This window comes from Raphanus sativus, chromosome 6 (genome assembly GCF_000801105.2).
Source record: "Raphanus sativus cultivar WK10039 chromosome 6, ASM80110v3, whole genome shotgun sequence".
In the NCBI taxonomy this organism is placed as follows: Eukaryota; Viridiplantae; Streptophyta; class Magnoliopsida; order Brassicales; family Brassicaceae; genus Raphanus; species Raphanus sativus.
This window is the reverse complement of record NC_079516.1, coordinates 23476572-23493210: the sequence shown is the minus strand read 5'-3', so window position 1 is coordinate 23493210 and position 16639 is coordinate 23476572. Positions and strand designations below refer to the sequence as shown.

At 34.7% G+C, this 16639-nt stretch overlaps 1 protein-coding gene and 1 long non-coding RNA gene across 9 annotated transcripts; both read right to left on the bottom strand.

The window, feature by feature from the left end:
* Positions 1–171: 171 nt before the first annotated feature.
* LOC108833825 (probable RNA-dependent RNA polymerase 5) lies at positions 172–4892 on the bottom strand. The gene is made up of 17 exons (XM_056989171.1): positions 4498–4892; positions 4295–4421; positions 4054–4186; positions 3852–3929; positions 3517–3700; positions 3230–3428; positions 3058–3145; positions 2785–2946; positions 2621–2692; positions 2422–2528; positions 2195–2343; positions 1902–2124; positions 1586–1811; positions 1359–1507; positions 971–1275; positions 721–875; positions 172–625 (listed from the first exon to the last, which is right to left on the bottom strand). Exons 1-17 carry the CDS (start codon positions 4745–4747, stop codon positions 407–409), a joined length of 2826 nt encoding a protein of 941 aa, XP_056845151.1. The 5' UTR covers positions 4748–4892; the 3' UTR covers positions 172–406.
* A 5669-nt stretch (positions 4893–10561) lies between these two features.
* LOC108823145 (uncharacterized) lies at positions 10562–13782 on the bottom strand. Of its 8 annotated transcripts, none has more exons than XR_008935946.1 (5): positions 13303–13782; positions 12465–13128; positions 12192–12319; positions 11576–12045; positions 10562–10852 (listed from the first exon to the last, which is right to left on the bottom strand). It is a non-coding gene; the product is annotated as an uncharacterized LOC108823145 (long non-coding RNA). The 8 variants fall into 8 exon arrangements; XR_008935948.1 differs by having other exon boundaries at positions 12465–13112; positions 13303–13781; XR_008935950.1 differs by having other exon boundaries at positions 12465–13078; positions 13303–13781.
* Positions 13783–16639: the final 2857 nt, after the last annotated feature.

Genomic DNA, 16639 nt, shown 5'->3' with positions numbered 1-16639 from the left:
TAAGGAAACACAAGAAACTAGAAAAAGACCTGAATATCAGTCACTTCTGATGTATTTCCCTTTGTATATATCTCTTGCTCTCATCACCCTCTACCAATGTCATTAGTAAAACAGGGAAGGAGGAACATTTAGATTAATTCCAAGTTGAAAGATTACTCAACACTGGTGCAGTGGTAGCTAATCATTATAAAATATAATACAAGCTTCGTTATACATGAAAATAGGTTCTACATTCATCCTAACTTAACAGAAGGCATTACAACACTTCTTAATTAGATTAGAACAAATACAAATAGGTCTTTACTAAGGTAGGATACTTGACTCACACGCTTCTTATCTTACATGATCACAACGAAAGGCTTATTTATATTACAAAAACAGGGCAGATAACATGTGCTTTTTGTGATCAACCCAAAAGCATCTTCTTAAACACACCGAGTGGACACACCGAGTAATTTTCCTCCGTTTTCTTAATGTAGAACCTGCACAGGACCGGTCCTGCAACCTTCCACACAAACCCACAGTTTCGAGGGTTGTTCATTTTGACTGCATGATCGTAAACGATGTTGTAAAGTGCCAAGGCTTGCGGATAAAGCTCTTCAAACGCTGCAGCACCGTAGAACTCCTGACACACAAGCAGATACAAATCTATTGGTGGGAGACTTTCATGGGAAAAATAAACAAAACATACGTGATCCCTTATTTCACTGAGGAGCTTACCTGCTTGTATCTCTGGATAACTTCATTGGCTGATTCATCTTTGTTACCCATCGCCTGCCTCATCTCCTTTCTGTACTTTTCATACCAACGTCCACATTTCTCCATATGATGATCAGAGACCGGCTCATCTCCGAAACAAGAGAGTTTACTCATCTCTGAATTGTATAAACCACAGTTAAAACAGATATTCATGATGATATAATCATTTGTTTCTGTGTTCTGACCAGTACTAAGAAGAAAGGTCCTTTACCAGCTGATGGTTTGTGTTCCTCTGCTGTATATGAATTAACAAAGTCATAGATCATTCCAAGAATAGAAGTGGACTTGAATTTCTGATCACGCTCCATGTAATGAGGGAAAAAGTCAGGCTTCAGCTCCTCTGGGAGATTGACCTTAGCACCTTGCTTAAGTGCATCAAGAGCATTATAGTACATATCAATGATCTTTAAAATTTGCTTCTTCATTTCAGCTTTTTCCTCAGCCTTATCATCTCCCACTGTGAGGAACTGGTCCATTATTGTTAACCATCTATCAGCAGCCATCCCTACAACATTGCTGTAAACCAAAAAAAATGAATCCCAAAGATAAACATTTTTTTTTCATTTTTGTGGTATTAAAAAAGTAAGTTGAGAGTGTACCTAGCATGGAATCTTGTCTTCAAGTACATATTGAAAAGCTCTTCTTCCAACTCTTCTGGTGAAATCTGGCTTGGCTTTTTAGCAGAGTAAATGTTATTAGGAAGAGTTGAACGCACCCACGGCTCACTTGGTTTGAAGTGTTCAAGTAGCTGAAACAGATAGCAAACCATTAAAAGAATCAGGTTACAACAAAACAGAATTTTACTTTAAAAATTCGGAGCATTTACCTCTGGATTTCTAGATATGAAATACAAATCGCCATCAAAGTCACCACCTGCAATCTCATCAGCCAAAGATCTACGACCTTTCTGAGGGAAGAACACACCATACTTTGAGTTTCCAACATACTCCTCCAAGGCCTTAACATGAGTAGCCTTAAGTACATGTATGTCCCCAAAATGTAGTCCAGGATTCCTGTAAACTAGCACATTCCCTGAGATTTGGCCAGACTCGCTAAACCAAAAACCAGAACAAAGAATGTAGTTAGGAAATGAACAGCTAGCTAACTCAAAAAGTGAAAGAGCAAGAGATTAAGAAGCATACAGGATGACACAGACTTCATCTTCCTTCAACTCTCCGGTGGGATCAACTGTACCCATGAGATAATACGATTCACTCACAGGAAGCCTTCCTGCTTTGAGATCTTTCTTCTCTATTTTTGAAAAAATAGAGAGTTGATCCTTCAAGTGTGGTTCGTCAAGTGGGATACCAGCCCAAATCATTCGTGCAGCGTTTTGATCGTCCATATCTCCATAATTAAGGGCAGCTGCACATGTAAACCCACTTCTCAGAAGATCCATCATAAGTAAAGGACTTAGGAATGAATGTTTAAGGACCTTTAAGAGCAGCACGTTTGTTGTTGAAGATAGTTTTGGACTCTTCCAGCGTCTTGAGCAAAATATCCAGAAAGAATTCATCAGGGACTCCTCCATAGCTGAGCAGCGCAACCAAGTTTCTTGATAACATTGTTCTCTTTGGTGGATTACTGGATAAATGGAAACAACTAGACGTTACTATTAAGAACTTAAGTATCTAACAAGAAGTTTCAAAGATTCACATTTACCTTGTATTGACTACCTCTAGAGAGTCAAAAGTGCTAACATTTGACAAGGCTGGATCTTTAGAAACCTTGATCATAGAAGGTCTGACCTGGACAGTACGAGGAGGAAGCTGCCAAAATTTGGAGCAAGGAATAGCTTTAAAACATTTAAACAAACAAATATAGACTTTTTAATGAAAAAAAGAAAGAGACAAAGATTTACTTTCTTGTTTAAGAGAAAAGTTCCCTTAGCAGCATAGCCATCATAAAACATCCTAACCTGGATCAGAAGAGGCTGTTTGGAAAAACAATTGTTACCACTTGTGTTCACTAATGGACAAGATTATAACGGAGCATGACCAGCGGTTTGAGCTCTAGTATACATACCGGGTTTTGAGAAGGAGTTTGAACATTATCGCTCCTGAGACATTTCCCTTTATATACATTTAAAGGACACATCCGAGCAAGATCCTCAGAGATGTAGCCAGTGCCATCTGAATGTATACATGGTTTCCCATTCTTATCCAGAACATCTTTATCATTCTCATCCTGCAATTGGAACAGAGGGTGAAAGATCAAAGGACACAGAGAACAAGAATAAGTAAAGTCTAATTGGATAGAGACACAATATCTGAAAGGAGAAAAGAATTAACAAAGTACATGGCAGTGTATATCATCGATTGTCTGGAAGGTTATCCCAGTCATGTCAACTTCAAGCTTCTTAGTCTTTGACAGAATCAAAGAAAACCTGAAGCATCAACAAAAAATACAAAGTGACTCAAATTAAAAAAGAAAAAGTAATCAAATAAACATATAGAAGAAACTGAACTACCTTGCCATGTAGTCAGCCAAAGATGGCAATGTGTGGACGTGCATAAAATGCATGCGAGCTTCATAAATTGACTTGCCAGAAAAGATGTAAGGAGTTCCCATATCATTGGCGGATGTGGAGTCTGTGCGTATGAAGTAGCATTTCACTCCTTTTGTGTAAAAGTCTATCTTCTTTTCACCTTTTCCACCATCTTTGAAAACTGTTCAACAGAATAAGGAAAAAGTGTTGTATGTACAGTGGCATGAATGATATTTAATCAAGAGAAAACAAAAAGGAAAAAGACCCACCAAAAAACTGATAACGGCGTAAACCGACCATGATACCATTCTTGGCGATTCTATTGTATGCAGAGTAAGGGTCATTACTACAAGTTAAGAAATGTTTCTGGAGATCCTCAAATGTGACCGTCAAAACATTATCATCACCCAAGACCTTGTGCAAGTGTGTTCCAGTGGGTTGAAGAAGAGGCCCCTGTCAAAACAGTGTCTCCATTATAAGTACAAGTAATAGACATAAGATAGAAACTTGCAAAAGAATTGCTTCAACAAGAAAAGTACACATGCAACAAGGGAATGTATGCAAACACGAAAGAAGATAGTAGTTGAAGAGTAACGAGATGAACCTTGAACGTGTAACTCCCGTCTGAAGCGACATGACACTGATAAAGATTGCCCTTGGCACTATCTTCCCAACCGAGTGACTGCAGAAACAGAAGAAGCATGTAAAAAAACTTTGGTGATACCGAAACAGACACAATATATCTCAAATGTGTCTCTCTTCCTTGTCAATCCACCAAATAGAAACTCAAGATGAAGCAGACATACCATTCTACGGTCTGTTGGGGAACAATAATCCTTTCCCAAGCTTTCCCAAACCGCAGTTTCATAAGCAACCATAGACAAATCCTTCCATCCTCTGATCTCTTCAGCAGTTATTTCAACTTCACCCAGATCTTTCCTGTTTAACATAAAAAAAAGGTAACTCTTACCACAATAAACCAATCACTTAAAATAGATTAAAACTGAAGATAAGAAAAGTAGAAAACTTGGAGGCATAAACACATACCCAGGAATGTAGCTAAGCAGCAGAAAGGCCTTTTTAAACTCAAGCTCACTCAGAGCCAAGAGCTGTGGACTAATGTGCAGAGATTCATCATAGCTTTGTATTCTCAAAGAATCAGCAGATAACTCTTCTACAATCAGAACAACAATCACAGTCAATTTCAAGCTATACACAATAGAAGAAAGACTCTGCTTTTGATTACTTACGAGAGCTTGTAACAGTTACGGCAAGCTTAGAAGCGATGAATCGGCCGAGGCTGGACATCTCCGGAGGAGAATTAAAAGCTGTCCTGAGCAAATCGAAAGCTAACTCCTCTGGAATCGAAGAAAGCCTCTGCCTTGACTCGTCGTTTATGGGAGGACATTTGTGTTTGCTGTAGATCTTCTCCAAAACGGTTTCGAGCCTATTCGGAAGAACGATCGGTGATCTCTGCTGCGAAGTAGATGAAGGTATCATTTTTTTATGCAGTTTGCTATGCAGAGAGCCCTTATTATAAAGGAAAATAAAAAGAGGGTAATAGTGATGATGATGCAACTCGTTGATTTGACGACGCAATAAAGAAAAATATTGCAATCTTTTGCACACAGCAGAGTGCAAACAGTTCATGAATAGCTCTATAGCCTATACGCGGCTATAGGTTTGATGATGTTATTTGAGAAGCAAAAAGATTGCAATCTTTTGTACACAGCAGAGTGCAAACAGTTCATGCAGAGCTCTATAGCCTATAGGCCGGCTCTATAGGTGTGATGATGTTATTAGACGACACTAGAAGCAAAAGGATTGCATCTTTTAGGGGATGTATTCAACTGAGAGTTTCAGGTGATTTGTATTAAAATAACAAATCCACTGTTATTCAAACATGAATTTTAAAAACTCATTTAAAATCTACTGTTATTGAACTTGACATTTCGTAAAATACTCTGAAATCCACTGTTATTAAAAATATTTTAAGTTGTGGGATTTTAAAGTTTTGAGGTGATTTTAGGGTGTTTGGGTGAAGTTTCTTAGTTAAAATAAATAAAACTCAAATCCCATTGTTTTAGGTGATATTCTAGAGTAGTTTAACAAAAATAACCTAAATCTCTGCAACTTATTAAAATCATCTAAAACTCCATTAAAAATCAAATCACATCAAATGCTAAATTGAATACATCCCCCTTATTCTCTGTTATTAGATTTTACTAGATTTTTTAACCGTGCTAAACGCGGATAAAATATTATATGTATTTTTTAATTCTAAAAGAATAATATATAATATTGTATTATATTATTTAAAAAATATAAAATAAAACTACATAACATAAATAATTTTAATTTTTTTTTGTAGATATTATTATCTTGTTTGATTGTTGTACTTAATTCACATATTTGCATAGATATTTGTGATAGATGAATAACTATATTAAATCTCTAAAGGTTCATTCTATTTTTTATTCTAAAATAGAGTAACTCTATGATAGAGATGGAGTTTATTCCAATGAGATTCTATTTTAGAGTAGAAAATAGAGTGATGAAGAAAAAAACAACTTATTGTATATTTGGAATAAATCTCTTTTTAACTCTATTATAGAGTAATAAATAGAGTACCATTGAAGCATTTTTACTCTAAACTCTACTTTTAGAATGGAAAATAGAGTGGGGTTGAAGATACCCTTTGAGACTCGGTTATAAAAAAAATCATATTCGAATGAGACATTTTTACAGTTATCAATATTCTTAACAATCAAGAAACAAATCTGAATATCAAAACAATATCTCATACGATCTTTTTGTGGAAGAACTGCTTTGAAGAAATTGAATTTAGGCATAAAAAAAACTCGAAATGGATGTGCAAATGCGTTATCTAAGTCAGCTTTACAAAGTACTACTCATAGTTTGATATATCATTTATGTCCATCCTTTTTTTGTCCATCATTTCTTAAACATCTTGAAATAACTGATGTTAATTAATAATAAATTTTTGACTAGCAAAAAAAAAATCAAACTTGTCTAATTATCGCTTAAATATTTTATTAATATTGTCTAAGAAGCTTTCAAGTGATATCATAGTTTAATTTTTATTAGTTTTTGTTAATTTTTAGAGTTTTCTGTATTTAAGATTTTTTCCATATTAAGCTTATATTTTTCTCACAGAGTTGATATATACCTGTAAAAAAAACATTATAAACTTCATAAGCAAAGAGAAGTTGCATCAAATTTTATGAGAGCAACTTGATATCGTGACTTAGAATGAGGTAAAAGTTTATGTTTCGAGTATTTAAGAGAGAGAGAGGCAATACACACTATAAGCAAGATGAAAACCATTAAAATATGAAAGTGGTATAGTTCCTTTTCTCAATGTAGTTATTGATCCACTGATTACACCACAAAGAGAAATGTTAAAGGTAAACAAACAAACATAAATATTTAAGTTAATTAACAGACCAAGCTAATCGACATTGGATCAGACGAAACCTTCTTGTGGTCCAAATTTGACATCTTGAAGAACAACACTTCATCGGCTTTAGCGGAGGAGTCGGAGTGGAGAACCGATTTGACGTTTAGTTTCTTCGACATAGGATCGCCGGAGACAGGGTTGGTGGAGGAGACTCCGGTTTTGCCGGTGTTTTTGATCGGTGGGGATTTTCCATCGGGTTTCGTCGCATGTTTGACTTCTTGAAAGGATTTTGATTGGAACCAAAAAATGGTGAAGAGGTTTATAAGAATTAGATAGAGAGGGAGTTGAAACGAAAGACATTAAAGATGGGAGTAAAGAGGAGGTTTGATTGTTAGTGTCCCTGTTCGAAAATTCGGTAGGCGCTATACACACGCTCGGGTTGGGCTTACTGCCTAGTGTAAAAATCGGGGATTAAGCGGAGATTACTCGGGGCCTACTTTTAAGTTTATCTTGGATTTTTTAGTTACGTACATATATAATTAGTGATTTTTGTATATGTGTCCAAGAAAGTTTCAATGGTTTAGTGGTAATTGTCCTATATTTATGGCATACTTATCCGGGTTCAATCATTTCTGTCGCATTGTTTTTTCTTTTTTTTTGTCTTAAGCGGAGGTGATGTGGCAACTTCAAACTCTCTGATTGGTTGATTTTCCGTGCCTACGTGGACTGGCTAAATGATGATCTTATTTTCTTTTTAGTATAGTATATATACTAGGATTTGGCCCGCCCTACGGGCGGATGAGTTTACAACAAAATCATTTTATACTAAAACATAATCTAATTTTATAAAACATCTGAAAACCACTTTAAATTGAATATAATAAATATTCGGTTTCTAAAATCATTTGTAAATTTATTAGTTTTTGAAAAATATATTTATTTTGTAAACATTTGACATTTGTTTATAATTATTACATGTTTGTATTTTTATTTGTTATGGCCAATATTTTATGATATAAAAATATCGTACTATTTTATTTTCAGTATTCATTTCAGCTATATATTTAATAGAAATATGTCTTGTATTTGCATTTACATTAAATTACATGTGTAGTATTTTATTATATTTTCTTAATTGTGTGTTAAAGTTTTATGTTTGACTGTTGTATATCTGATTGTATTCTATCTGTGATTATGAGTGTGTTTCTAATAATGTTTTATTCAAAACTTTCCTTAACTAAATACTAAAATCACATTGTTTTGGCTAATTTAGCATGTTTAATATTCTCGAGTTTTTTTGGTTTAGTGTTAATTGAAAAAAGTTATTGACATACTTTACTAAATAATTTGTATAATAATCTTAATTTATTTTAAATTTTAATTATGACGAAAGTTAAAACCAAAATCAACTTAACCCTTTATGACCGAAGTCAAAACCAAAATCAACTTAACCCTGAAACACACAGTAACCAAGATATATAAACAAAATAGTAATATATGCTTTTAGAGCTAAATATTTTAAGAGTATAATATATGATTTCTCAGCTTAACCCAGTACAAATTGACCTAAACCATTAAAATTAAACGATCATATTTATTTATTATCCTATATCATTATCTATAAACTTTTATTAATATTTTTACATTAATATTTTTGGAAGTTTGACCTAGGCTTTCTATATATATAGCTCTAAGTGGTTATAAAGGCTTAAAAATTGTAAGATATCCTAACATACATTTACTACATAGATTTAATGTTTATTATTTATTAATTTATATGTGTTTTGGATATTTTTTTTTAAAAAATGCTTTTAAACATATAAACAAATTAAATATTAATTTAATTTGATCAATATTTTGTTTGAGTGTAGAATATTAAATGTATGGGTTTCTAGTTAAATGGTTAAGTTTAGCTTGATATTTACAGCCTAATTGTATACACATTTGACCATCAATGTTGTATTTGGATATACGTACAATTTTTCAATAGATCTACTGAAGGCCAAACAATTTAAGATATTTTGAAATTTTGTGGACCTATTATTCACAAATAAATTTAAATTATACTGAATATATTTTTATTGAAGTTTTATACTAAATCTTAATGTATTACTCTGAAACATAATTTTCATATATAATTGGATTAGTTTTTCTAGTTTCATCTTTTGATAAGATTTTATTCTTTTGGTAGGGGTCATATTGTGAATGGATTTTTTTTTTGTTTCATTCAGAAAAAGTTAAATGTCTAATAGCTTCATAATGATTTAGTGAAGGTAATAGATCTGAAAGCTTTCATCATTTTGGAAAATTAACTGTTTTTTGTTACTTCAAATTCCTCAAAGCACTCCTCGATTTTATATATAATAGGGTTCTTCTTAGAATGTAATCTAGGTTTCTTCTTTATTTTATAGCTTCAGGGACTGTGTATGACCTTTTTGTTCATTTCAGTTAGAACAAAGAGGTATTTGGTAAATAATTAAAGGATTTAATAGCACCAAAAGGTTCTCTACATAACTAAACAAACATCGTTCATATGTGAAGATCTCATGCATATAAGGTGAAGACCAAAAACAAACAAAAACAAAGAGGCAGCAGATAAAAACTTTGTGATGTTTTAATAAAATGACACGGAATGATGTCTTCCAGGGTAGATCACCTCGTAAAATCACATCCTGAAGATCTCTTCGGTGCCGGTACCTCTAGGCACCAACAAACCAAGAAAAAAAAGTCAGCATTCTCACAGCTGGAGAAGCTTCATGTCAGCTGCAGTGTTGCTTAGTTTCTTACTTCCCTCCCACACTTTTTGCAACGACTCCATCGCCATGTTTGTCACCTCCACTCTAGACTCAGGTAGTGATCTAATTCATGCACATTTTCAATATGTCTATAGCCCTGTTCGTTTGGTTGCAGTAGGTTTCTGTGTCGGCGTCAGCATCGGCGTCGGCGTCAGCGGCTGCGTCAGCGGCTGCGTCAAACTTGTTTATCTGATGTTCGTTTCATAGACGCCGATGCTGACGCCGACGCCGACACAGATTGTTGTTCGTTTCGAAGACGCAGGAAGTTGACGCCGACGCAGAAAGCAGAATTAAATGATGTTCGTTTGACAGAAGCTGCGGCTATTATCATTTTATTCATATTTTATTTTTAAAAATTTGTAACATTGTCTTTTAAATAAATACAATGTAGTTTAACTATATTTACATCCACAAAAATATTATGTTTACTTGGTAATATTTTTTGGTCAAATATACAAATATAACAATATTTTTGTCATAAAACTAAATCATACATTTAATTTTCGAAATTAGCACTTCAAACAAATAAGGCAAATATGTGTTACAGATAAAAGAAACATGTAGTTTAAATTTGTAAAATTATAGTTTAAATAAATAAAATATAGTTTAAATATATTTACATCTATCCAAATATTATAATTTATTGGTAATAAATTTTTAGTCAAATTTACAAATTTAACAACTCATTTTTATCATAAATTTTTAGTCAAATTTACAAATTTATCACAAATAAAAAGCTAAATAATACATATAGTCTTATAAATATAACAACATTTTTTTTTCATAAATCATAAGCTAAATTAAAACAAAATTATATATCAAAATATTTATCATAAGCATATATGTTCAAGTGCATTACAATTTACAAACAAATACTGATCATCTTTTGGTCTACCTATTGAGGATCAAGTTGATGTAAAAGAGCTATTAAGAGTGTTTGTAAAACTAGCAATTTCATCATAATGTAAATTAATATCTTTGTGATGTATGTATGTGCATTTTCATGTGGCAACAAAAGTTTAAAGCTTTTCGTTTGGTCATTGAGAACCAAATACATGTGATAAAAAGATTGAACAGAGTGTACTTTACACACAAGCCTTTATGTAAAAAACAACACGAGGTCTTAGCATATTTCATTTGAGAATGGAATGAGTTAAAGACAGAAAGAATCTGAATATAAGGAAAACAGGGGAAAATCATTGCATGTATTAAGCTATGTTTCTTGCCAGTAACACCAGCAATAACCTGCAAAAAAACACTTGAACCATGCGCTTTCTGAGATGTCAACAAGGAAGGATGCGTGAAGGCCAGACCAAACATCTCCTTCATGGTTTTGCTTTGTTCAGTAAACTTCACAAGCTTGGATACAACATCTGAACTTTCCACAACCTGAGTCATGTCCAAAGCACGTTTAAAATCGGTTTAAAGCAAAACCCATGATAATCTCAAGCTTAGAAAAGCAAAGGAGGTGGAAACAAAAACAGAGACGATGATGATGACAAAACCCGCTGGGAGGAACACAAAACCCATGAAGAAAACACAAAAGACTTTTCTTTCTAAACCCTAAGTCACATGAATGTCGTATGAAACCAGTCACATGAATCTCAATACAGTAAAAAGCATGAGAATGAAAGTAGATTGCCTTTAACAGCACAATGCATGACCACTTTGTAGCAAACACAAATCAAGTCTCAGACTACATATTCAAGTGAATCAAATGATAAATGAAGGCAGGCACTTTGAGAACATGAAATGGTTTCACTATAAGATGCTAATGACTTTCAAAAACCCCAACTCATTTTGCTAAAAGTCTCGCAAGCTTGGTCTCTTTCACAATAGAACCAAAGATACATCACACAAAGACTCACTAGGGAGCATCAAACAATCATCAGAGATTAAAATAATCAGAATGTGGAAACTCTATTTCATTAACACGTTCCATATCCTAAATGTTTTAGAACAGAGACCATCACTATCAGCTTCTTCTTGTCTTAGTTATGAAATAAAGCATAAATAAACCATTCCCATCAGAACAAATTCTCTTATCTTGGATCCAAAATCCATTCTCAGAAACTCATATGAAACACAAAAACAGAGACAAGAGACAATTACCTCAACGATGCTTGAAACCCAAATCGGAGGGGAAGAGAGAACTCGAGGCTTGGAGTTGAGAGAGCTCGTGGCTGCGTGAGATGGAGAAGCGAGAGCTCGAGGCCTGGAGATGAGAGAGCTCGTGGCTGCGTGAGATAGAGATGAGAGAGCTTAAGGTCTTTGTCGGAGTTGAAGATGAGAGAGCTCGAGGTCTTCGTCGGAGATGGAAATGAGAGAGCTCGAGGCGTGGAGATGGGAGAGCTCGAGGTCTGCCTGAGATGGAGATGAGAGAGCTCGAGGTTGCGTCAGGGATGAGAGAGCTGCGTCTTGCGTCAATTAGGTTAAGGTTTTTATGTAAATACTTAAATGTTTTAAGGACAAAATGGTAAATTATGTAGATGGACGCAGAATTTAAGTCTCAGCCGCTGATTTTATCGGCGTCATGATTCTATTAACGCATTGACGCAGCGTCTAGACGCAGCCGCAGGTACCTGCGTCAATCAAACGAACAAACTTTGTGAAAAAATAGCTGCTGCCACCCTGCGTCAACCAAACGAACATCACTTATAACAGTGGACCAAAGTAAATTAGACCTTGGAGCTAGTATATATATTACTAACAGAAGGGAAGAACATACCGTATCAATCTCAGACTTGTTCATACCCAAGATCGCATGAGCCCGAAAATATTAGAGATGGATGTCAACAGATGCACCTTGATCAGTAGCAGTCAAGTGAGGATGGTAGCCGTTAGCTCAGTGATCAGCTAGGGGGTGTTAAGATAAATTTGGAATTACATAAGGTATTTAACAGTAATGCATTATATATACGAACTACGAAGACAATCTATATATTTTAAAGATTGATTGGTTTACAAAATTATAAACCATATATTGAATTTTTATCAGTACCTCACGTAGTCAATCAAATCTCTGATTCATAACACCCCAACGTTTCTTTCTATATGCGTGACAAACATCCTAAAATGAATTGCAGCAGTCGTGCTCTTCCTGCAAAGAATAAAACAAAGGTCACATGAAAGCTAGGAAAGCGAAATCGAAAAACACCATCAAATAAGTTACGTTTCATACACAGGAAGAAAAATTCATACCGAAAGAAAAGTACGTTTATGCTAAGCAAGGAAGACTTACTATATTGATGCAGTTATATATAGTCTCTGTTCAATGTCAGGGTCTTCATCAGACAATGTAACATTAAGGATATTTCATAGGAAATTACATGGTTTAAGGAATAGAAAGTAAAGACAAAAGTCAAAAGAAAAGTCTGTCCCAATACGCTGAACTGCAATGGAGACCAGAGTTTGGAGTAAGGTAGCGTAAAAAGTTGTTTTACAATGTAAACCTGAGCTATGGAGTAAGGTACCCTAAAAAGTTGATTAGTAATGTTGGAGTAAGGTACCCTAAAAGGTTGCTTTACAAAGTAAACTGGCGCAAGGATGTTTACCTTATTCTCGTAGACCACTAACCCAAGACAAAAAGTGCCTCACTTTTTCATAGCAATCTTCCTTAGATACATATGTCAGGTCAAAAACACCATACCTTAAGAAAAATATAACTACAACACAACTAATATTTAATCCCAAAAAAAAAATATTAATATAAATAGTCCATTGTTTATTCAGGATTCATAGTGTTCATCGAATGGTAAGATAAACTAAAACAGGAATAGAACTTTTTGCAAAAAGAAAAAAAAAACAGGGAGAACTTGGTAATGAAAAAAGAAACAGACCTCCCATGATCGTCGACTGTGTCGACGGCTAAAACTTCTGAAGACAGATTTGGCGGAAGAGTCACCGGTTTGGCCGCTCTGCTTGATTGGTACGGCGGAGGAAGCACCGTCGTTGCCGAGGAAGCCGGAGACAGCTTCGGGGAAGAGTCACCGGTACGGCCGGTCTGTTTGATTGGTACGGCGGAGGAATCACCGTCGTTGCCATCTGTTTTCTTGGACATCAGATCGCCAGAATTGCTTTTGGAATTCATGGTTTGAGATAATTTTTATCAGGAAGAAAAAGGCAATTAAGAAGATGGGGTAAAATAAAGAGGTATAAATACACTTAGATAGAGAAAGGTGAAACAAAGCCACCAATGAGATTTCAGAAGCATTGATTGTCGAAGATGGAGTTTCAAGAAAAAGAAACGTCCAAGGTAAGAGGAGATTGAAGGAGGAGACGAAGAAGGTTAGAGAAGGGTCTCGATGTTACAAACTACGTTCTTCAGATTTTTATTTGATTTGGGCTTATGGGCCATTTATTATGGATACAATTTTAATACAAACGGATCATCGAAGAGTCTGGCCCAAAATAGTGTGACGTGGAAACATAGAAGATTTCTACTGGTTGATTCAATTGTACGACGTGGATAGCCTATTTGAGGTTCATATTCGTGCTTTTAATTAGAGAAATTTACTAAATAGGTCACTTTCTGACATTAAGTATCACCATAAGTCACTTTGCTATACCAAAACACTTTGTGTGTGGTCAAGTACATATATGCCCTCTTAATGCCTAACTAAAGATGGACATTTCGGTAAAACAACATTTTATGCTAGTTAGGTTAGTTAGAAGATTTAAATTTTGAAAAAACAGAGATGTATTAGTGGACACGAACCCAAATTAATGGTGGACCCCAGACAAACTTAATGAATTGAATTATTTAGATATTAACCACTTGCTTTATCTCTCAAAAGTGAAAAAAAAGAACTTTAAAAACTACATACGACGGCGGAAAAGAGATCGCCGAAGGTTTGTAGATTCTTTGGTCGATTTAGTTTTTTTTGTTAAAATTTAATTGGGTTGTTCTCAACCTAACTGTAAGTTGTGGTTTTTTTGTGTCTATACGGCCGTTGTCGAAGAGGTTAACGGTGGTTGCCACGGTGAGGGATTTTGCGACTCACCGTTTTCCTAGTCAAAGGCGCTCAATAATTATTCTAAGGTGGATCACCTACTGTTCGTAAGAGATGTGTTGGAGGGCTCACCGGGAATGGATAGGTTATTGAGTTCTTGTTTCGAGAAGTTATTCAAACTGCCTGGTGGAGATGCACGAGTTGTTGATGCGGTAGGTTTAAGGTCTTTTTGGTGTTTTTGTAAAACTTTGCTAGGATGTTATGTGTACACTAAGAAACATGCACATGTGTGCAAGGGAGTATATGTACAACCTGAGTTAACCAAATCTGAGATATCTGAACTTAGAAGTTCCCACTCCTCTCTTCTTAGTATAAGGCAATGTGCAAATGTGTTTATTTTGGGAGTATTGTGAATGAAAAGGGTTATGTTTTCATTGGAGGACATACTGAGTTGTGGAAGAGACGGTCCCAAATAGAAAATTATCTTCCATCAAAATCACAATTTTGTATTATAGTATGTACAAGCTTAAATTTATTTATTAGTATCCAATTTCGTTTAAAGCTGTGTATAATATGTGCAAGTATAAAATATGCATGTGTATAGTTTGGGTATGTGTATCCACATGTACACAATATTATAAGTATCCACATGTACACAATATTATAAGTATACACAATATTATAAGTATACACCTTTTGCCTATCCACATGTACACAATATTATAAGTATCCACATGTAACCTAATTAGCAAGCCTCGTTTCCATCTTATACACAGCACACAATTATAAAGCTTCGTGCACATATGATAAGAACTTTATTCAGATTCATCAGCTTCTTTAGTTATAAATTTATAATCAGATGTTGTGTGTATATTTCTACACAAATAGAGATCAACAAAACAAAGGAATCTACCAAAATATGCATGTGGATAATTTTTGTAAGGTCATAAAAAATATAATTATCGCCATAGAAGCCTACAAATTCTTTCTATTTATTTCAACATATGTACTTGTGAAAAGAGTATCCACATGTACACAAATGTTCCAAGATCCACATGTACAACAACTTTACAATATTCACGTGTACACAATCCCTATATGCATGACTTAGAATCATTTACAGGAATTTTTTTTAGACACATGTACTATCTGAATCACCATCTTCGTGAGCGATGCACGTTCACAAAAAGACCATTGGTTCTTGGTCTCAGCTAACTAACCTTGGTGAACACATGATTCCTCAAAGCAGGTGATGCATCAGCCATTTCTTATGGCTAGTTTGATGTAGTTGCCCATTGCAGAGTGGCAGAGTCATCTTTAGGTACTGGTTAATCATTAACATTAACGCTTGAAGTATACTAGCTGGTAAACCCTGTAATTAGTAAGCCATAAAACAAAAACTTTTAAATACAAGAGAGTTCACAAAACTTCGACGTAAAGTGTGAATTAACTCCAATAAAACAGGACAAGAAAGAAATTTGCTTTGCACTAGAAGCTAGAGGGACAATGGCAAGCTCAAGGTGAAAATAAAATTGCTAAAGAAAACATTTTATATCTTAAATGTCAATATAAGCATGTTCTTGTAACCATATCTGAAACCAAAATTGCACACACTAATTGAACCTAGACATTGGCCATATGTGTTCTTAGACACCTCAATAACTTTATATCATCCACGAAAATAAACCATAAGAACACATATATACATATATTACACAGATTTTTAGAGATTGAATCCAATTTGAAAAATCGCAAGAATCCAAACCTTTAATTTCCTCTCCACCTTAGCAACAAAACAAAATCTGATCTTTATAAAGCTTACAGCTTTTTCAATCAAGAGACTAAGACGTTGAAGCATTACCAGCTTCATCGGATGAACTTCGCCAAAGATACAGCCAATGGTCAAAAGAGCTTCATTGGAGATACATACGCCATGACTCCGTTTTCATGTGAGATATACAGACGATGTGACAGAGAGCTCCGTTAGTGTGAGAGAGAAGACCACGGTCAGAGGAGCTTCATCGGACGATATCGAGAGCTCCGTAAATATGAGAGAGAAGACCACGATATCGTTAGCTGGCAATGGGTCTTGCCCAAGATATGAATCGATCCTTGCATTTCTTTTAAATCTCAGATTTTGGAATCACACACATCTGGATTTAGGTTGGGTGAGGAGATTCCATCATAAATCTAATGCCAAGATAACAAATTTGCAGTTACGGAA